Consider the following 22588-nt stretch of genomic DNA (forward strand, 5'->3'; position numbering starts at 1 on the left):
GAAAGGGGCACATACCCAGTGCACATACCCAGTGCACATACCCAGTGCACATACCCAGTGCACATACCCAGTCGTACATACCCAGCGGCCTCAGTGCACTTACCCAGGCACACATACCTACATACATACATATAAAGTAGTCAGTTCCCGGTACACGGACGGTCTTTGCATTTCGCCCTCAGTAGCGCAACGCCAAAGCGACTGTACGCATCAACGGCTGGTAGCGAAACATACTCGCCCGCCAAAAAGTGACCGGACTCTGAGAAGAATGCTTCGCATGAAAAAGTCTACGGGAGTACATTCTGAGAACGAATGAGGTGTAATGGCGGTGGCTGAAGGGAATCGACATTTTTTTTCTCATAAATTAATTTACACCAGCATTTCGTAGCGCACCTATGATATCTCACAGTGTGTCGAGGCCGTATTAGGATTTGCAGAGATTGCTCATACGCTGCCATTCCCTATGGCGAGTGTTTAAGGCCTAATATTGTTACCTTTCTGGCCCTTCCAGAGCGTAATGGTTTGAACTCAACAGGATGAATCGCTCCCGGTAGCAAAACGCTCCCGCATGGCTTACACATTTTAACGTATTCAAATTTAAAACGGTGTGGAGTTCAGTCACGGTACGACGGCGTGGGAGTAATTGGGGCACGTGGCCAAGCTTGAGCCGGCGTTTTGCAGGGGCGGCCTAAGAGAGAAAAAAAAAAAAAAAGAAAGAACGACAGCGAGTCCCTTTCGGCAGAGTGGTCGTTCCTAGAGGAAAGCAGCTGCATATTTTCACAGCGATTGTAAGAGATGTGACCTTTGCTCGGACACTGGCCCCGCTCTATACAACAGTGTCTTTCCTTGCACGGTTAAATAGAGTAAACACCACACTGCGAAGGATAAAGAAGACGCGGGGCAGAACAATGCGAACCCTCAAGGAACGACTGGTGTAATACCCCATTATATCGTTTCTTTTCCTTTCAGATCCTTTAGTGACTCAGCAAACACTGCGTAATGTCTGTACAGTAACCACACATACACCTCATGCTCTAGTGGCTAAGAAGACAGCCAGCATGAGAAGGCATTCAACTCTTTTGTCGCTCTTTTGTCGCTCTTTTGTCGATGTTCAAAGCGCTACGACCTCCCAAGTGCAGTGCTTGTTGACTGTGACGGGCAATCATACAGTAATGCACGTGCAATCATTATCTCCGAGGCTCAGAAATTGAGACAAGTAACTGAGAGAAGGGCATCGCTTTATATTCCTGGGTAAGCTCAAACGCCCGGAAGGTAAAAGAAAAAAAATTAGCGCTTCCAGATGGAAAAGAAATGCCGCGTAGCTTTAGTATTCCATATGATGTATGGAGACACACAAGTTTGTATGCGATATATTTGTATGGTATGACTAGATATGTGGTTAGGAGGTATACATATATATATATATATATATATATATATATATATATATATATAGTAGAAAATTTTGTACCAGTTTTATACCCCCGCTCCAGAACCACAATAGATTCAAATTTATTGCACTAAACCAACGCAAACGAACGCACCGTCGTTCACGGTTACAAGTTCTTATTCAAGCCTTGAAATGTTTCATGAAGGATGCCAAATATCGCAAGAGAATTGAGTTTTAAGCTACGCAAGTACCACCAAGGAAGCACACATTAGCTCTGCAAGCTGCTCCTCATGATGCTTCTGAGCGGGCAATAGCATAGTTATAAATTACACTTCGGCGACAAGTACTTGTCACATCGGTTACGGGAATTTGGTTCTGGCTATACTCGCAAAACACCGCTGCAATACAAAATTAAATATGATTAAATAAAATTTGTTCGCTGTAGAAGCTCTGTCACAGCTAGTCCTCCGTGTATTCCACGCCCGAGAAGCCCGTCCCTCTTGCAAAATGTTGCATACTTTAGGATTACAACTTTGTCTCACAAAACAATCCTCAGCACTTCGTTTGAGCGTTTCCCTCTTCCTAGGCAGTGTGCATTGTGATCGGCTGCGGGAAGCGCTGGGTTCTAACCCCATCGCCGGACACTCACCGGTAAAACGGCTGCAAGCGATGTCCGACCAGGCACCCTGTTATGAAAAGGGCATCAACTGCTTGGAGGAAACTCTCGCCGTAGGTTAATAGCTATTAGCTTTCCTGGAGGAATGCTGTGGGTACGCACATATTGCGTTTCAGTCATCAGCTGAGTACCTGACACACAGCGTTGGAGCAAGGAAGTGCCGGCAGGGATGACGGCGATTATTTGACGGTTAAATGACGCTCTAATGGGAGTAGCATAATCAAGGCCGTACACGTGGTTTCATTGCGCGGTCTTCCCGTACATTTCTACACATTCCTCTAAGTTTTTAAGACTTGTGTTTCTCTACCGACACCGCCCACGGCACGCTGCGGTTCAGCTCGTGTGGAGAGAGAGAGAGAGAGAGTAAAACATATTTATTAATAATATTCGAATGGCGAGAGCAGTGTGGGAGGAACCCTCAGTCCAGGGTCCCTAAGATGATTCCGGCGATGTTTCGAGCCCGTTGTATCCCAGCTCGGAGGACCTCGGGAGGTCCGTCGCGGAGGGCATCGTCCCACAGCTGTATGCGTATTGTGCACGACGCGCGTGGCGAGATGCGTGACGCTATAGTGTGCAGACTTTTGCTTTATCAGGTGCTGTCTGGAGAACTGCGACATATTCGACCACTTAAAGTGAAGTTTTAGAATCTTCGGGCGCTAAAATAGGTCTTTCTTTTTTTTTTCGCAGGAACGTCCAGTGACATTGGCGCAGTGGTCGCCCTTTATCGGACAATTTCTGCATTTCACGCATACTCGAATAGCTGAATGAACAAGTATATGTACGGAATTCGTCGTAAAATCAAGAACACCGAAACGATAAAGAAAACAAATAAACTAAGATGGGACCTCACGTACACACGCAGCCTTGGCAATCGACTGAATCAGCAGTAAAAGAAAAAGATAAACATCTGCTACTTGTGATTTTTGTAATTCCCCCCATTTTTTAAACATTTGTCCAGTTGATAATCAGTGTTCGTTTTGCGCACGTCTGTGTCCCTTTTTTGTGTGTATGTGCTTTCCTCGGTGCTTTTATTTTTAGACCCGAGCCAAAGCTTTCTACTATGTTTTTACACCATATATGAAATGATAGCTCGCAGATAGCTAAACCCAGTGTGCAGGCAGCTAGTATAAAATTCGTGTCGCAATCACATATGATTGCGACGCTATCTCTAAATATACTTTGAGCATGGCGAATGCCTCGGCAGTCACCCCGTTTTATCTTTTTCACAGGAAACCCTGTTTCATAACTGAGAAGATGTGAATGATTACTGTAGTCTAAGCAATGCTACTACACCATAGGTGATTCGCTCTAGTGTCAGCTGAGTAAGAACAAAGTTCTGCACAATTTCTTTTGTTATTGCGACTGTATATTTGTGACAGAAATAATGATTCTCCCTAATGCGAAATTTGAGCGCAGCTCGATAGGTGTTTTCGTTTCGCGGTATATTGGCTGGCGCGGACAATCTGTCTCGTGCGGCACGTTGCAAATGGAGCGGCGCGACTGCCTTGCTAATCTGGAGATACGAGAGCCAGCGCGCGGGTGACGCGTGGGCGCGATTCACAGCAGCCGGACGGCGTGCCCTACTCTGGCGCCATCTCGTAGTCATGGTCATCGAACTACGCTTTTCTTCTCCCGCTTTAGCCATACCCTCTTCCGCTTTCCGCCTCACGGTTCCGCTGCGCACGCCTCTCCGCTTTCATCCTCGCCTCTTTCATCCGCCCCGCTGCGCTCCGCGTTCGCTTTCATGTTTCGCTGTGCTCGTTCGTTCGGTTACGCCGAGGGACGACGCCGACACTCACCGCCAGAAACAGGCGCCTAAGAGCTGCGCCTTAAAACTAACAAATTGAAAACAATGATGAAAAATCGGAGCATACTTTCGGGATAGTCCTCGTAATTTGAGATTCAAGTGGGCGAAAGCAGCGATGTACACGGACATACGGACATTATATAGTAAAGTAAGAGCTTGGCGATTCAGGACATTCTGCTTTATGTCCCAAGGTAACGCTTTTTGGTGTGTGGTTGCATCGTGGTTGGTAGAGCCTCATTGGTCCTCCGCAGATGTAACGTTGGAAGCATTGCTTTTAATGCTTGGGGTAAGATGGCTGATTTATGAAGGCAACAATGCCCATTCGTGGGCTGTACTTGCTATCTTTAAGGCAGCAGTTACTTTAACAATGCAGACGAACACTACATAAACCGTCAACGTAACTACCATAAGACTAAATACCAGAGATTAGACTCAACTCAGACTGAATGAACTAAACTTCGCATCATATGGTTGTATTATGCGTGGAGATATGCCAGTGGGCCTTCTCGGGAATGTATCGCAGCGGAAATGTGCACCGAATGTTCTCAGGTGTAACAATCAAAGCGTGCCATAGTCCGGCCAAGTCCGGACGCGCACTTCGATCGACGACGTCCGCAACCGGATACAAAGGAAGCTCGACGGATCGGTGGCCTGACGTATGTACGTGTTCATCGTCCGCAGACCGACGCATACTTCGCTGCTCAAGACACGGCGTGGACACGGTCGTGGTACGAGGTGAGGTCAAATGCTTCTGAAATTGGGTCCACCGTTTCGATTGCTGCGTAGGCATGACTACGTGCACGATGCTGTTCCCTCACTTTAGGGTGCTTACATGCAGGAAATTCTTGTCTTATGCTGCACAATGCGTGTGCTCTCTTCTGATACTATAGTGTGTTCACACTGTTTGTTCACACTGGCCACATTGTACAAAGCAAATTGCAAGTCTAGGCCGCCCGCAATTTCCACTCCGCTACGCGCGACACTCTGTCAAAAACAGGACTAACGTTAGACTTACGTTGGGAAACACTGGCCAGTGCACTTAAATTTATGTGAGTGGCAAGGATTTCCGGGTAACCAAAGTTAAGCACTGTCCTTTTTAGTGGCGTTTCTTATATGTCACAGCACAGCTTTGTGTTGTTAAACGCAAGCAAACAGTGTGTTCAGCTACTTAAAGGCAGACATTCGAACCCAGACGCAAGTAGAAACAGGACAACTTGGACGCCGTTGTTCTCTTTTTGCTAAACTTTCAGTCGCTCTGTGTTCAGGACTGGTGCAGCTTAAAGGGACGGTCATGGCTTAGTGATATCTTCCTGCGCAAAAACGGGTCAACCACATCGACAAGACAAGACAGAGTGCTCTGCCTCGTCTGATCTCGGCTGTCCAGTTCCTGCGCAGGAAAATATTGCTACGTCAAGCCAATTAGGCTTGCAGCACATTCTCGCAAGTGCCAATTGGCAAAAAATCTTCATTTTGTGGAGACTAATTTCGTTGTCAATGGGTGAAACATCGCCACGTTATAGCCTCGTTCGCTATGCTCACCGTATCCGCGCATTTAAGTTTTGCCAATAGCAATGCTCTCTTGGTGAGTTTGTTCAAACAACGCGGTTACCTAAGAGATGGTGATGGGCCGACTGGCTGATACCGTGCAAAAGAGAAAGAAGAAGAATAACTCGACATGGAGCAAGATCTTACGCACGCGTTCGTAATTTTCTTTGTTTATTTTTCGACTTCCCTTTCATTTCGAACTTCTGTTTTTTAGCTGTTCTACAATTGTCTTGTCAGTGCACTACCGCTGAATTTAGCGGCGGGAGAATTAGTACTTGTCTCGGACACCAACACTGTTAATTTATTTGTCGAAGAAGATGAAGACTAAGGTTGGTTTTCTTTCTTGCAGCTTTTCATCTCTCAATCAATAATATCCGTCCAAAATTGACTCGACTTATGGTGTTGCAACCTCCATTTCCTGCTAAGCGGGTAAGCATTTCGTCATGTTCGATGTCGTACTCACTGTGCACGCGACCATCTGCCGTTCATATTAGATCTGTTACACGTCGCTCCAAGGAGACAGAATGAGATGTTGCGCGTGGCTATAAAAAAAGAAAAGAAACGGTGGAGCCCCGGGAAAGACGCATCTGCCAATTCGAACTGCATATATAGGAGCCGGAATCGATAATGACGCAGCCAGACACAGTGGCTCAGTGGCGAAGTGCATTCTGCTTGTGTACACGATGTCGCGGGTTCGATTTCCATCCGCTTGCAAAAGTTAATGGAATACAAAAAACGTCCGTGCACAATGCGTTGTCCAAAAAAAGAAAAAATCCGGAGCCTTCCCATAAGGATGATAACTCTCACGAATCGATCATTTGTAGGGGTGAGCCAATTTTGAAAATTTGCGATTAACGAAACAAGTATTGCCTTATTCAATTCAATCTTCGAATCGAATAGTCGCTATTCGTGAATACGAATTGCTTTTGAACAGTTTTCGAATATTTCAAATCGTCAATTCTTCGCGAGCAAGCATAAAATTGAAGCAAACGCACAGCAAATGTCATCCTGGCAACCATGTCAGACGTAAAACACCGCAAGTAACGTAATGGAGCACGCTACGGGGCCACCCGGGGAGCCAGGCTTTTCGGGTTCAATCGCTATCATTCGCACTCTCCACTGAGTCCTGAGTATGCGAATAAACTGCTCATTTGCTTTTAACGCTCTATTTTTGCTTTTAATCAACACTTCATAACGTACATTATAATTACAGGAAGGTGATAACGTTTTGAATACACTAGGATCTGAAGATTATTTTATGCTGATAGTAAGAATGGCTGTTGACTATACGAAAACTATTCGATATGTTCGATTCGATCCGCACCTGGCATTTTTCGATTAGTTGGCGAAAATAATTATTCGCACGCTACAATTCGAGTGATAATGACACGGTTCATTCCTTAACGATCACATGACGTTATTTAGGAACGCAAGGTATAAGAGACAACAGTGGCTTCAAAGAGTGGTAAAATCCACTTCAAAGCACGGCTGTACCTGTTTGTTTGCGTTTTTTTTTTTTTTACTGTACGTTCTCGGCTCTGCGTAACCGAAGCCTTTATTGTATTTTGTGCGTTCATTTGTTTATGTTGTATATATCTTGAAAATTTTGCTGTATCAAACTCACATGTACACCATTTTTTTTAAAACTGAGGGTCCCATTGCAGGCGTTGACTTTGGGACCCTCGTCTGCATACTATCTTTACCTAATCACTGCTTGTTGAACTTGTTGAACTTTTTGAAGAAGAAAACGGGGTCAAGGAATGTAGAGACGAAATGACTAACAGTGAGCGAACAAATGCTCAGCCTGGTGTCCCAAGTTTGGACAAAGGGAGTTGGCTTCTTCAAGACGTTGGATTGAGAATTGTTCGAGGTTATTAGGTTTCGTCTTCGCCTTGGCTCTACAGACTCATTTTCTTTTTTTTTTTTTTTGTTCGGCCGTGTTTGAATCTTTGCTGCATTTCCTGCTTCCTGTTAGTTTAATAGAGGGAAAACACGGCTTTATAGCGGGGAATTCCACAGCAACAAACTTGATTACATTTATGACCCATGCTTCCAGTTTGGTACATAATAGGAGCTAATTAGATGCTATTTATTTTGTCCTAAGTAAATTGTTTGATGTAGTTTGCAATGATCTTGTTACAAAGCTCACGCAAATGAACATATCTTCATACATCACTGTCCTGGTATGAAATTACCTACGCAATAGATCGTGCTTCGTTGGCGCTAACAGACAGAGTTCTATTAGTTATGAGGCCACTAGCGAAGTTCCTCAAGGATCTGTTCTTAGCCCTCTTCTCTTCTTACCGTTCATAAATGATATTTCGTCAGCAATTCGACACTCTTCATTCCTTCTATATACTGACAACTTAAAGCTATTTAACACTGTCAACAGTATTCAGGACTGCATTGACCTCCAAAAAGAAATTTCTTCACTAAGGAACGCAAGGTGCAGAAACAATAAGCAGCTATTAAATGCCAAAAAAAAAAAAAAAAAAAACTGTGGTATTAAGTTATACCCAGAAAACCGCCCATGTACAATTTCCGTACACCCTTCGGGATGCTACACTGCCCACGGTCGATGAAATGAAAGGTCTTGGTGTGTCTTTCGACAAAACGCTAAGCTTCTCTTCACACGCTAAGTATGCGAAACATCGAGATCTTCGAGCTCTTGGTATTGTCTTATATCGCATGATTTCTATTCCCCTGTTGCCTCCCTGAAGTCGTATTAAAAATTATGGGGTTATACGTGCCAAAACCACTTTCTGATTATGAGGCACGCCGTAGTGGAGGACTCCGGAAATTTCGACCACCTTGGTTTCTTTAACGTGCACCTAAGTCTAAGCACACGGGTGTTTTCGCATTTCGCCCCCATCGAAATGCGGTGAAGTTCTATTCTACTGTGTGCCTTCCACTACTAGAGTACGCCTCTATAGTTTGGGGCGCAACGTGCAAATCCAATACTGACCTCAGCGAACGCGTCCACAATGACCTGATATCGATTTTCAAGCACCGCTTTTGCTATTGTGGCGACCATAGCCCTCTCAAGTATACCTCAACTCACACCTCTAAAATTAAGACGTATCTAGTCAGACCTCTTGTTCCTCTATAAGGTGGTCCATGGCATTGTACACGGCCCAAAGGTTTTAAAATCGAGTACGTGTCATTTTCCGTGTCGCAGAAGCATACCAGGCAGCATTTCACATTTTCTTCCCTGCCTTGCTGCGTTAAAGACTGTCATATGGCACGACTAGAAAAAAAAAAAAACATGTAATAAATATTTTGCCTGTATTGACATATTTCAGAGTTAATTTCCTGTGTTTTGTATAAATGTAGGTAATCATGTATGATTGACTCCCCTTTACGCCCGCCTCCTAGTTTTATCTTTACCGATTTGTTTCTCCATCTCGCATTGTTATTTGTACCCATTATGTCTTTTTTGTATATTTTGTCTTGCGTACTACTCTTTAAGTGCACCAATAAGAAGGCTCCGTAGCTGTTCCTAGGTACTATAATAAATATTTGATTGATTGATTTATTGATTGATGGATCCTTCTTATTATTATTGTTATTATTATTTATTCATTCAAGGGTTAAATGTTGGGAACGTACCAGATATAAAATGTTCAAGCTTTGAGATTAAGGTTAAGGTTTAAAATGTTGAGGGAAGTTTAACTTGGCTCTATCGCCACTCGTTGAAAACATGACTTATGTCTTCAGATTCTGGCGCCCTCTGGTCACATTTGGACATGACGCCATCAAACAAACATAAGTCAATCAAATAATCAACTTTATGGGCGGCGCAAAAATGCAATGCGACACGTCCCCACGGATGAATTCCTTTCATGTCTGTGTAGAACGCGATATCTTTGTCTGACCTGAAAAAATGACATTGACGGAAGGAGAGTTGGTGAAGATGTTGCACAATATCTGCATAGATAATTATGCGCTGCACGCGTAATTTTGTTCTGCCACCGAAGCACGTTGATCACTCGGAATATTGCTGCATGTATGGCTCAGTTAGTGATTATAACAAGCCAGAAACTCAGCTACGCAAAAGTGGTTTTACAGATTCTGGCACGGTTGAAATAATTTATAAGCCACTAATTATGTGCACAGGTACAATGCATTGTGCTTTATTGCGTTGAATTGAACGCTTTGCCAATGTAGACTAGATCACCGAAACCTTTTATTTCCTTTTCTAAACCCTGGAACTCCCAGTTTGTCAAGTTCTCATTGTAGCTAAGGTTTATTTATCTGAAGTCCTCAGTTTGGAAACGTAGACGCTAAGGCTACTTCTGAAGCTTCTATCTGTACACTGAATCTTGTGACTGTGTAAAGGAATGCTTCTATAAATTCTCCATTTCTGTTTTTGTCAAGCGCGAGTGTGCTTCCGCAAGAAGTGTGCAATGCGGCAGCTTGCGAAATAAATTGTGTTGCGACTCAATGTGTATACATAAGCGTCTCGTCCTCCTTTGTATAAGCAGGAAATTCGGGCGTCAATCATTATTCGCATCTATGTTTCAATGGTTGCAGCATGCACCGGTTGAAACAGCATGGCGGCGCGGCGAGTACCGACGAGTACTTCTCCCGAACTTCGAGCTCGAGCGAAGACGACGACGACGTCACGCTTGACGGGGCGCCATTCGAGTCCCCGCTGCCGCGCCTCAGGGACGAATCCGTGGCCCAGCTGAGGCTCGCCAAGGCCGGCTGCCGAGACACCGGGCGGCAGGGTAGGAACTGCCACACCTACAGCAAGGGGGCCGGCTTCTCACTGGGCAACGATGGCGACTCGTCGCATTCGCCAACGACGAAATCAAGGTCAGCAGCCCCACTGATTCCGTAGTGCGGTAAAGGAGTACTGACCACAACTTTTTTTTACTCTTCATTTATTTTTGACAAGTCAAGATCGCTGACCTCCAAACCCTAGAAAAACAAAAAAAAACAAAAGAAAATGGCTATCCTCAAAGCACCCTAAGTGAGTACCTGCAATGGCTGACTGCGAACCAGCTTAGGTTTCAATTTCCAGGAGGTGTGCGCGTCGTCACTGCATGGCGTAGAAGGCGGTAACACTGGTAGCTTTAAGCAGAAACAAGGTGTTATATGGACGGCACTTTGAAACAGTGCGACACACACACACACACACACACACACACACACACACACACACACACACACACACACACACACACACACACACACACACACACACACACACACACACACACACACACACACACACACACACACACACACACACACACACACACACACACACACACACACACGCGCGCGCGCACGCACACGCACACGCACACGCGCACGCACGCACGCACGCACGCACAGGCGGATGGACGGACGGACAATAATTGCTGTAAATGTTGTTTGATCACTCCACGGAAGTCGCGCTTTCTTTGCGAGGTATCGTAATGGTGCAATATCAGCGCATGCGTAGTCTCTGTTTTGACACTGAGTCCAGTAGTTAGCCGGAATGGGGGGCACACCTTGCGGTGACGCCTAAAGTTCCTCAATGCAAGCTGCAAGCGAGCGCGCAAATGACGCGGTAGTTTTAATGGGTATTTACCGATTCGACAGCCTAGGTCATAACCGCTGGCTTTGGTGTTCCCCCCACCCATCCCGCGCTTATGCGCGCATGCATGAACTCAAAAGGCAATTTTCTCCATTCCTCTGCGCTTCGCTTAATTTCATTACACTTGTTTTTCGTTTCCTTTTCTCCTAACGACTGTGCAAGCTGCCACAGCTGTTGATCTGTGTGCGACAGCACGACAAGTCGTTCTGGCAGACGACACCAGTTTGTCCCCCGTATTGTGGAACCATTCTTGACTCGAAGCTCTTCTTCCACTCTGCCGAGTTGACCATAGCGTCGCCTCTCAACTGAAGAAAACGCTACGCCTCTGAAGAATTGCTGTGGTGCCTCATGGGAACGCAGTGACCGCTTGTGTCGAGGCGCGGCGCTGCCATGCACATTCTTGAGTCGAGGTGGATTTTTAAGTGTAGGAACGTTCTAGCTTACGGTGCTAAGCCTAACTCCTCTTGTATCGCAAGGGACCTTCGTTCCGGTCTTCGGCCAAAGTGCTGACAGAAACTCACTTAACGTCTTAACGTGGGAAGCGGGAATAAATCGAATAACGTAAAAATGGTGTCCAGACGTTTGGAATTTCCGGATAGGTATTCACGTTTCTCTTCACTGCGGTTGGTGCCACGCAAAGCACGCAGGTTGGCGGAATAGCGCGCGAACGCGTGCATGTAGTTTTCACTTGTGTTCACTTCCCGACGAATGCCAACCTGGTAATAAAAACGCACAATATGAAAGGCGTCGTTAAATCTTGAATGACCTAACTATTTGGTCTTACGAGCAATATTTCATGCACAATTTACGAGAACGTCCTGCAGGCGCCCACGCGGCTAGCGGCGCGTTACCTATGTCAAGTGGTTCATACTCACTATGTGTTGACCTTGAACTGAGGCACAGTGAGGATACGTAGAGCGCCTAATACGCCATACCTCATGTTCACCCTGTTTGTGTTATTGTATAGTTAATATACTTGCGGACGCTATAAGTATTTTAGAACACTACACCAACACCGAAAACCGTGCAACAGTCCACTTATGACATCATAATCCCCGAGACACGGGATGTGGCATTATCTTTAGCGTTTAAGGCAAAGTGAAACATGTCCTTAGTGATTTTTTGTGGCACGAAGAAAAATTAATAGTGGCTGTTTTCTATGTAAGGAACACGCAGGTAAATTTCGAAAGCAGTAAAAGTCTGGAATTGTTTATGAGATCAGCTTAGCGGGTGAGCACTACAAGCTAGTTACAATAAATAAATGCTTTGATGAGAAGACCGATGCCCTGCTGGATCTCCCGTGTTACCCTCTTTCTACTCGTTAATCTATCTTTCCTTCATTTTTCACTATGGACTATGCTGAAAGAACCTATACTTCATTCATTCGTTGACAATGCTGACGCTTTCGCCTATACGCCGTGGAACTGCAGGGAATTCACCAGCGCAGACGTGTCGAAAAAATGACACGAGAAAGTTACAATCGTCATATGTTTAGTGGGCCGGGAAGTCTCAAAAGCAGACGTGACCTGCTCGCGAAAGCCGAAATCCTGTCGTAAGCGGCATGTCAAGCGTTGACGTAAGAAACGGCCGTTTGTATGCACTGTTCTAGATGGAGACCTTGAAGCCATGAAAGTATGTGGCAATTGTCGAGCAGACATGATGCTTTCAAAAGGAAGCGTCCCGGGCGAACCGTCCCATACATTGCTGAACGTTGCTGGACATTGCCGGACATTGCTGCTGCGTGGTGCTGTTGGCGAGCTCTCACACACAGAGCAACACTCATGTAATTAATCGGCTTATATCAGCTTTATGTAGCCCCCAGCTGTGCTAACCTTACAGATGTGCCGGTAGCCGGCTGCGTTCTCTACGCAATGGAACAACAAACGGTGCTTGAATATCTTCGCTGCAGCAAACACATTCCTTCAAGCGCGCAATTACTTTATCAAAGCGATTATTTTTATGCCTTCTTTTTCGGAGTCTGGCGCGTCTGCGCGGTCGTCGGCTTTTTTGCCGAGTAAGGTGGGCCAGCCCTGGAGAAAGTGCACTGGTAAGCGAGGCTGATCTCAGAGATGGCGTAATGAAAACTGGGCCGATCCCTGAGGCCGTGCAATCCACAGTCACGTCGATCACGTGGGTCGGCTGGTGGAGCTAGGTTTCCGCGTCTTGCTGGTTTTCCGGGCAGGCACGTAATCTCTGTGCCGCAAAACTCGTCGCAGGAAAGTAAGTGTTTTATAGCATTTAATTATTTGCTGCACGAAATCTTCGCTGCACGTATACATTCCAGAAAGTGCGTTGGATCTGCGTATATTCTTGTTCATTGCGAAACAGGTCGTGGAGGCACATCTCGAGGACCGCGGACACGTACGCGCTGTCTCAGCTGCTCGACTGCTCCGACACAGAGGCCCTCTTCACGCTCGTCCTCATGGGGGTCCACTTCGACGCGCTGCTGGAGAACGCCGCGCTCGACTGCGCAGCGCTCAACACGCTCCTGGCTTTGCTCGCCAAGGCGTGCGCGTGCCGCCAGACTGAACACCTGAGACTGCTGCTGGGAACCGTGGCGGCCAACAACAGGTTCCTGCGGAACGTCGAGCAGCAGCTTGTCTGCAGGTAGCTTACAACGAACGCGCGTTCGAATCTTCCGTACGTAGTTGAACTCTGAATAAGTCGAATTCAATTAATATCGCTCGAAATTTCGCTATCTTATATCTCTAAGTATGATATTTGCGCATTCGGAGATTTGAGAAGGAAAATGAATGCTGTACCTATGTGTTAGAGAACCACTTATTAAGGAAGCGAAGAATCAAGCGTATGTGCGCGTGTTTGAGTGTGTGCGCGTGTTGCGTGTACGGATAACTTCCATACATCTGATTTCAGTGTACAGATATTATACTGTCCCTTGCCAAGCTGTTGGCTTTTTTCTACGACAACTGGGGCGATGCACTCTTCCACTTGACGTTAATGCCACGTGGGCGACCCTATCAACCTATTTTGATAACGGAAGTAAGCTATCGTGTATTTTGCTTCAGCGCTATCAATTAAAGACCCGCAATTCCTTGAATTTAGTTGATTGCGACGTTTATTGTCTAATGCAGCGATAGAACTGCGTTTCATTAGTCACAACGTTGCAGCTGTTGTTTAATGGCGTTGACCTTACCAAATAGCCAGGTGCACAATTCTGTGTGCTAAAGGAGTCGTAAAACTCCGACACTGACAGTTGGATTACAGATTAGTCAATGTTTTTGTCTTGCGGAGGTTATACAAACACGTGGAAGGCAATGCCTTGTCTCACAGGCTGCATAGTTAGGCTTTCGCATAAAGTACAAAAAAACATGAGCTGTCATCAGCACATGGTCTTTTTGGTTTGCCCAATTGTCGTGTTATATACCTATACGAGGGGTGATCAGAAAGTTTTGCAACTCGCACATAACGAAAACTGCCAGACCTTGGAAAAAATTTATTTTTCAACATAATTTCCCCTCACACTAATGCACTTCTTTTATTTTCCTGGAAGGCTTTTGATACCTTGCATAAAAAAAAAGTTTCTTCCTGGTTGCAAAGCCACTCCTCCGCGGCAGTTTGAAGCGAGTTCAAGTCATCAAAGTTCATTGCCTTGAGGTGTTTCTTCAAATTCGGAAATAAATAAAAGTAACTCGGGGCCAGTTCGGGACTTTAGGGTGGGTGGTCCAGCTGTTCGAAACCGCACTCTCGAATGGCAGCCTGGGCAACACGAGACCTGTGAACCGGGGCGTTGTCGTGCAGGAGGAGGACACCTCTTGTCAATAATCCTCGGCGTTTTTCCACGATGGCTTTACGCAGTTTTCGATGAAAGTTGGCGTAGTATTCGCTTGTAACTGACCTACTGTTTTCAAGATACTCAATGAGCAGGATCCCCTTTGCACCCCAAAAAGTGTCGCCATCACTTTTCTCCCTGAGCGTTGGCTCTTGAATGTTTTCGGAGGAGCGGGCCCCGAATGCCTCCACTGTATAGACTGCTGTTTTGTTTCTGGGTCCCTCTGATACAGCCACGTTTCATCCCCAGTCACAAGGCGGGAGATAAAATCTTCTGGGTCGCTTGAATAGAGGTGCAAAAGTTCCCTTGATGAATCCACGCAGTGGTGTCGGTCTTGCGCTGAGTGATTCCGTGGCACCCACCATGCCAAGCCTTTCGACATAGCCAAACATCGTGGATGATAGTAAAAACACTGTCATAAGAAATGCTCAATAACTTCGGACACCTTGATTCGGTGTTTATTCATGATAAGGCTCTCTGCTGAGGCTGAATGGTCCAAATCGGTTGAAGTGGTCGGTCGCGCTGACCTTGGGTCGTCTTCCACGTGCACACGGCCACGTTTAAACTCACTGAACCACCGAGCCACTCTAGCATATGAAGGACATTCATTGCCATACACATTCGCCATTCTCCTACTGTGGATTTTCTTGGCGGAACTCCCTTCTTTGCACAAAAATTTGATAACGCTCTGGTACTCGAGTTTGAAATCGTGAGAGGACGCCATGTTTAACTGACTGATGCAGACCAAGTAACGAACGGGAAGGCTTGATACTCAGACCTTGCTAGGCTGCAGAGATGACCTAAACAATAGGTAGAGAGATATCACTGTCAAAAATTTGGTTATAGCCAAGTTGCAGAACTTTTTGATCTCCTCTCGTATTTACTTACTCGCACTTTAGTTCCACACAACCTTTCTTTTTTTAATATCCAATGGTTCTTTTTTTTAATTTTTCTTCACAGACGGAGATTTCCGGCCTTTTGGGACCAGTTCGTGGTACCTCTGGTGACGGTCGTGGAGAAATCAGTGAAACTGCTTCCACGTGATGGAACGAATAACCTCTGTGGCGTCGCTGCTGCTTTACTAGACTTAGTCAACAGCAGCCTGCAGGACACGCAGCCTATCGACGCGAATGTTGTGGAGGCGGTAGAAAGTGTTGGCACACACTTGGCCGAGGCGAACAAGCTCGATTTCCGGCGAGTCGTTGGGAGGACACATTACGCCTCGTTTCCCGGGGACGGAGACGCTGGAGAGAAGACAACCGTGCTGCCAGCGGACTTCATTCAAAGCGTGCAACTGGGTGAAACAGTAGAAGTCGACTCTTTTCGTCCAGCCACGACAGCTGAATACATAAAGGTCCAGTACAGCCGCCTCAAGCAGCTCTTTCTGCTTCCTTTGGAGAAAGTATTGACCACGTTGCAGTCGTTCCCGTCCTCGGCTGAAGTCCGCAACCCTGTCATTTACACAAAAGTGAAGATTGGTCCTCCCATATGCACGTTCAATGGCGTCGGCAACAAAATAAACTTCACCATTGTAGATAGCAGAGATTGCGAGTCCAAGCTGCAGCCAGGATGCATGATTTGCATAAGCAACGACGGCTTTGAAACAGTCTTCTTCGGCACGGTACTCTGGCGAAGTTTCAAAGACAAAGAACGGGGGCACATGGTTGCGTCCTTTCCCGATACTAGGAGGCTTGAGGGCGTGGCTTCCGCTCGAGGCTTTGTCATGACAGAGTGTCCGGAGTTTTATGAAGACTATGCTTCTGTTTTTGGTGTGATGAAACAGTTTGAGAAGACACAGCTGCAGCTCCCTTTCAGAAAATACGTTGTCGACAGGCGCAGCGATGCCGCTGCGCCTGGCTACATGAACAACAACACCGTTTTTGACATGAAAGCACTGTTCCAAAAGAGTGTATTTATACGCCCGCACAAGGACCGAGATTGGCCGAACAGCGAAGAGACTGAACTGGACCGCTACCAATACGATTCCGTTCAGACGGCAGTTTCGAGGGCCGTCACGCTCGTAGAGGGAATGCCTGGAACAGGCAAAACGTTCGTGACGACGCGGCTTGTATCTGTAATGTTGGACAACATCAATGTCTCCCATGGAGGCCCCATTCTGATCGTATCGAAGGACAAGGAAAGCATCTGCTCGCTAATGGCGCACTTTGAAGGAGTGCTGGACGATGTTGAAGTCGTTAGCGAAGACAGCGATCTTTTTCAAATGACAAAGAAAGTGCTGTCTGCCGGACCAAACCCTGAAGTAGTCGAGCCGACACCTTTGCGCTTGCTGAGACGACATGTCGACGAGCTTGAACAACTGAAGTCACGAACTAGGAACCAGCAAGATCATCTCAGACGTATTCCGTCTAGGCTTCTAGGTGAGAGCGAGCTTAAATCCGTGATGAGTGACAAGCACTACAAGAGCTTGTTTTTCACTATGGTCACTGGGGCTGAAGACAAGCTGAGAGACTGGCTGCTTGCTGACAATGAAGATGTTGTAGCAAGGTTTTCTTCAGGCCACCGCGGTTCTCTATCTGAGGATGAAGTCTGTTACGTTAGTGATGTGTGGGCGCTTGACATGGAGAGCAGGTATCGGCTCTATGGTTACTGGAGGGACAACTATTATGAGAGGAAATCACGTGAGTGGCTCGATTTGGTAGGAAGGTTCAAAACACTACTTTTGCTGAAGGAAGAAGTGGAGGAAAAATTGCAATTCGAGACTCTTCGCGTACCGAAGATTGTAGGAGTAACTCTCTGTTCGCTACCTAAAATATGGAAGGCACTCAGAGATATTAAGCCCCACATTATTATTGTGCTAGAAGCACGTTCAATACCGGAGCCCTTCATGTTTCCAGTAATAACACTTAACCCTCACCATATTGTTTTCATTAGTGATACACAAAACGTTTTCGATGTGCAGGAAGATATTGGTGCGGCTCATGACTCGTTATTTGACCGTCTTGTGAAACAAGGGGTCGCCTGCTGTCAGCTTTTGACGCAGTACCAACTCAACCCAAGCACAGTAAAAATTTTAGATGCTTTCAAGACGAAAAAAATTCTTGAAAGGTACGAGTTCAAGACCGAACTTTCCGACATACGGGGAGTGTCGTCGAACTTGCGTTTCATTGACCATTCCGTGAGCTACGACAGGGACAATATTATCGCGTGTGCTCTCGAAGCGGAATTTCTGGCGTCGTTGGCGAAGTACTTGCTCCTGCAGGGCTACCGCCCAAGCCAAATCTCCGTGTACGCACCCACAGCGGATCAAGTTGAACTCATCAAATCGAACTTGTGTGGCCTGGAAGAAGAGCCTCCGGTCACTACAGTGGAGAAAGCCAAAGGCTGCAAGAACACCATTGTACTCATGTCATTCGCGTGTCCCAACACGACGTACGACATCAACGCCTCCTGCAGGGACCACTACAACGTCATCGCGTCTTCTACGATAGGACTGTACTGCATCGGGAACATTACGTACTTGTCGGATAACACCAAAACATGGAAGCAGGTTGCTCCCGTTCTTTGCGCAGAAGGTCTGGTGGGGCCACTCGAGCTCAAGTGCCAGCTACACCCGGAGAAGACCACAGCCGTGTCGAAGGCAAGGGACTTCGCTGATGTGCATGACGGCGGCTGCAGTACACCGTGCAATGCCTTCCTGCCTTGCGGTCACCCGTGTCCCAAAACATGCCACCTAACGGACAAAGACCACCAGCAGACCGTGTGCACCAAGCCTTGCAAGAAGCTGCTCTTGTGCGATCACCCTTGCAAGGCATTGTGTGGAGAACCTTGTCCAAGTGAGTGCGAGGTCATGGTGAACGCGCTGAGTCCTTGTGACCACGTCGTTAGGGTCCCCTGCTCGGCCGTGCTCAATGCGAGCGAGGTGCGCGCCCAATGCAACGAAGTGTGCGGAAAGAAGATCAGCAAGGGCGTCCGCTGCGCAAGAAAGTGTCGCGACTGCTTTCTTGAAAGCACTCACCTTAACGACGATGTCTACTTCGAAGAGGAGCCCTCAATCTGCACGAGCTGCCGAATCATGTGACGGTGTAGAATTTTTTTTTTTTACTTTCTTTTTGCATACAGAGCGTGTACATAGTCTTCTCAGACCCTTCGGAAAGTTCCTGTTTTGTTTTCATTTTGTAGCTGCGGCCAGTTGAAAAGTACTTTCCCATGAAAATAAAAGAACATAAAACCTGTTATTGCGTAGCCTTGATAAGGATTGGAGAAAGAGTGTCGAATAGGCATAGTGCCGCGAATACGCATAGCGCAACCTCGGAAAGAAGTTCCGGCTAGTTCGAGGCACGGAAAAAAACAATGAGAAATGCAATTGGCGTTGCACATGCAAAGTTGCTTGATGGCCATGCCGAAAGTTGGCAGTTACTGACTTCAAACAATGCGTTCTACAGGGAATCAGTATTTTAAACCACGGTGTAAGTGCTCCGTTAAATCTGGCTGTAAACGAGGATCATGTTAAGGTCTCCGTTAAATTATCGTCACATCTTCCTGCGTTGTGGCACTCTGGCTCTTGGAGCTTCTTCAAAGAAGCACCCATGGGGCAAGCATACGTTGGGGCGAAGGGACGTGATACGTAAGGGAATGGCGAATGCTTTGTTGTGGACGCCCGAGCTCTCTCTCTTTTGTTGACTGCGCGGATTATTCCAATGTACATGATGAGCTACCAGTGTTGGACGCCTACGGATGGTGTCCTTCCCAAAGACGTACGGATGCTAATGCTGATTGTAGGAGCTGCGGTTTCAGCATTATGTGGTCGATGGCCATACTCGGTAGAGAGGAAAATTGTAAACTTGCAGCACATTTGTGTTCGCCTATACATTAAAGCAGCACTATCATTTATTCGAAGTACAATGCATGTTCGCCCATTACGAGAGGTTTCATCACTTGCCGCCCTTCTCACGAGCCATGAAAACATGAATTACCAAAAAGTGTTGCAACAAGCTTGCCCTTTTGTAGAAAGCGCTCATTCATTGCGGTGCTGGTGCTTTGCAACAATTTAACGCCAATGGCTCGCTCCGCATGAGTACGGTAGCCGTAACAACCCACCCAAAATCAGTTGGAAGGCTCTAACCTGCATGACCAGCAACAGCTGGCGGAGTGGGTGCGAGAGGTAGCCCAGGTTGCTGGGATCCTGCATCGAGGACCCCACACTTGCTGCTCGTCACCAGGACAACATCCAGACGGTGGAACACTAATCAATACTAAAGTTATATTTTCCCTCTGTCTATTTAGAAGACACGGAATATTATGCGTGCAGTGAAAGCGATTAACTCCATGTCTTCTGCTTGTCTCTGCTTGAACGAGCGAGACAGACAAATTTAGTTATTTATGCAAAGTTCTAGCCGCTAGTGAATGGCTTCCTGTTACCGTTGCTCCTCCGCACAGGAAATTCTTACAAGAACTTCAAGGGCATGTAAAAAAGCGCGGGAAAAATAGACTTGAGACGCGCCTTCTGCATGACTTCATGCAACATTTCGCACGATCAAGAATGAACCTAAGAAGGAATATCCACAGCAGGCTCTGGAACTCATCCAGCTGCGCTTGTTGGCGCAGATTATTGTGTGGTGTAAGAAACAACAACGCGTTTTCTTCAAACATTCTTTCATTGAGTTATTTTTGCGAGCAATTTTTTAGACGTTTGTCACGTCGGGCTCATACAGAATGGATCTGAGAGTGGAAGATGTTTCCGTAGAAGGTGCAGTTGATGCACGGATGAGAGTTGAATGTGTTGAAAGCCTCCATGAAGTTTCCAATGTCGCTTGGCCGCACCTGCGAGGGGTCAATCAACGCGCAATAAGCAAAATTTTCCAAATTGTAGAATAAGAGAGAATTCGTCAAGCATTTGTCAAAACGACTCATTGCTTCAGTAAGCTGGAGCCTATAGCTTCAAAGTACGCCACTGGGTGTGCATACACATGCACAATACAAAAAGCCCCTCGGGACAAAAAGCTCACGAAAAAGGAAGTTAAAAAAATATGCAGATCCAACGCACTTTTCCGGAATCTCTGTGAAGCGAATCTTTCGTGAAGTGGTTAATCAAATGCACTATATTTGCCCATTTAATTCCTGCGTCTTTGGCGTTTAAAGGAAACTGGCCCGCGCGCAAGTGCTCTCGCACGCACGTGCTCTCGTGCGCACCCCTGCTACGCAACCTGACACACGCGGCGATTATCTCGAAGAGCTAGTCGGCGTTGGCGTGACGGAAGTACGCGTACGATTGTGGCCTGGTGGTCGGAGCATCAAGCTGCTGGGCTGGGGCACCGAGGTTAGATCCCACCATCGGGGACGCAATTCACTTGTTTTAGAAGCGTGAGCTACTCGGCGAGACAGCTGCAGGAGGAGCCAATAGCCACGGCCAGGAGAAAATCGGGGAGGGTTCACAAAGAAAGTTTGGTGCTTTGCCAAGAGTCACGCAGTGGCAAAAGCGAAAAGAAGGGAGAGGTGTGTGCAAGTAATATGTAGAAGCCAAATCGCAAAGGTGCCTTGTTGTTCTTCTTGACACAAATATACGATCATGCGCCGTAAAAGAAAGGTGATAGCTGTTTCCCTCCCGTATTTAACCGCGAAGACAGACTAGTTAGCCGCGAAAACAGGCGCAAGCGCGTGAACTGGCCCAAATACCATGATTCACGTGGCGAGACCTTATCGGGCACAATGCCTTGTAAATCGCACCATCTGGCGTGAAGGTCTGCTGTAGCATGTCACGTGAACGCTCACGAGTTGCAATCGGCATCGCACCGTTTTCCACTTGTATCACACGTGAGTGCACTTGCACGCGACAGCGCTGGCTGCGAGATCACCGTACTCACAGGTGTTCGGAGTGTGCAGTTGAAGTACTGGCAGCCGCTCCACGAAGCGTTCGATTCGGCGGGGAGCGCGACCAAAACCCAGACGGCCGCCAGCAGCGCGCAGGCCGTGATGGTCTTCATTCTTCCAGTCCGAAGCCCGACTTTTGAGAAAGGAACAAGGAAAGCGGCACGTAAATCGCTACACCATGGGCCGTAAGTATTTTTTGTGGACTTTCGAAGAAGTAACTCGTACAGGGTGTCGAAAACGCAGGGCCGCGTCAAACCATTTGTACCCTGCATTTTTTGTACCCTAAGTTGACTATGGACCCGGGACTAGCCAATGGCTATGGGTCCAGTAATGCTCTCGTCTTTTGTAAAATATGTTTCAAATAATGAATGAATTAATTAAACCTGACATAATGCAGATTACCAGACAGTGCATAGCTGAGCGTCGCATACGTTGCAGCATCACGAGCGACTCATTCGCTTTCGTTCTACTTTCTGCTGCCGGCATGTGTGTGCGTGCGCTCAGCTAAACGTTTAGCTAAAGCTGTCTGTTGCTAGTAGCCATGCTGCGCAAATGATACAATATCGGGCCCGAATTACGCAGGGGCAACACATGGGAAATACGATTTCTTTTTTCTTTTGCATTTAAACAATCGCTGCGCGAACGGCTGGCGTGAATCATGCTTCAGCACCTAGCAGATGCTGGTCGGGCAACACACTATAGTACAAAGCGCTGTCAAACCAGAGCCTCTAACAATCTTGCGCATATTCAAAGGCTACACTCAATAAAGAAGGTAAGGGCTAAAATCTATCGATGTACTTAGCGGATACCGCATATGTCTCAATCCATCACAATCTGTAATGAAACACTAATTCACTTGTAGAACATATACAGCTGCACGAAGTGATAGGCCAATTGAAATTTAAGAGAGAAACCTCTGCCTTATATTCTGGAACTTTCCGATAATTCGACTCCTACATTAGTGT

At 46.6% G+C, this 22588-nt stretch overlaps 2 protein-coding genes and 1 long non-coding RNA gene across 3 annotated transcripts in view; 2 read left to right on the forward strand and 1 right to left on the reverse strand.

The window, feature by feature from the left end:
• Positions 1-1974: 1974 nt before the first annotated feature.
• On the forward strand, positions 1975-18991 carry LOC126531549 (NFX1-type zinc finger-containing protein 1-like). The gene is made up of 5 exons (XM_050179110.2): positions 1975-4608; positions 5768-5847; positions 9952-10236; positions 13334-13612; positions 15756-18991. The coding sequence occupies exons 3-5, from the start codon at positions 9953-9955 to the stop codon at positions 18832-18834; spliced, it is 3642 nt and encodes a 1213-aa protein (XP_050035067.1). The 5' UTR covers positions 1975-4608; positions 5768-5847; position 9952; the 3' UTR covers positions 18835-18991.
• A 1400-nt stretch (positions 18992-20391) lies between these two features.
• LOC126531551 (alkylglycerol monooxygenase-like) overlaps positions 20392-22588 on the reverse strand; it is a 28032-nt gene continuing 25835 nt past the window's right edge. The window contains exons 11-12 of the mRNA XM_050179111.3: positions 21617-21756; positions 20392-20576 (exon numbers count right to left, since the gene is read on the reverse strand). The gene's annotated coding sequence lies outside the window, so the exon portion shown is untranslated. The remainder of the gene's footprint in view (positions 20577-21616; positions 21757-22588) is intronic.
• LOC129385128 (uncharacterized) overlaps positions 21724-22588 on the forward strand; it is a 37110-nt gene continuing 36245 nt past the window's right edge. Inside the window, exon 1 of the long non-coding RNA XR_008612709.1 lies at positions 21724-21808. This is a non-coding gene — a long non-coding RNA (uncharacterized lncRNA). The remainder of the gene's footprint in view (positions 21809-22588) is intronic.

This window comes from Dermacentor andersoni, chromosome 5 (genome assembly GCF_023375885.2).
Source record: "Dermacentor andersoni chromosome 5, qqDerAnde1_hic_scaffold, whole genome shotgun sequence".
NCBI classification, from domain to species: Eukaryota; Metazoa; Arthropoda; class Arachnida; order Ixodida; family Ixodidae; genus Dermacentor; species Dermacentor andersoni.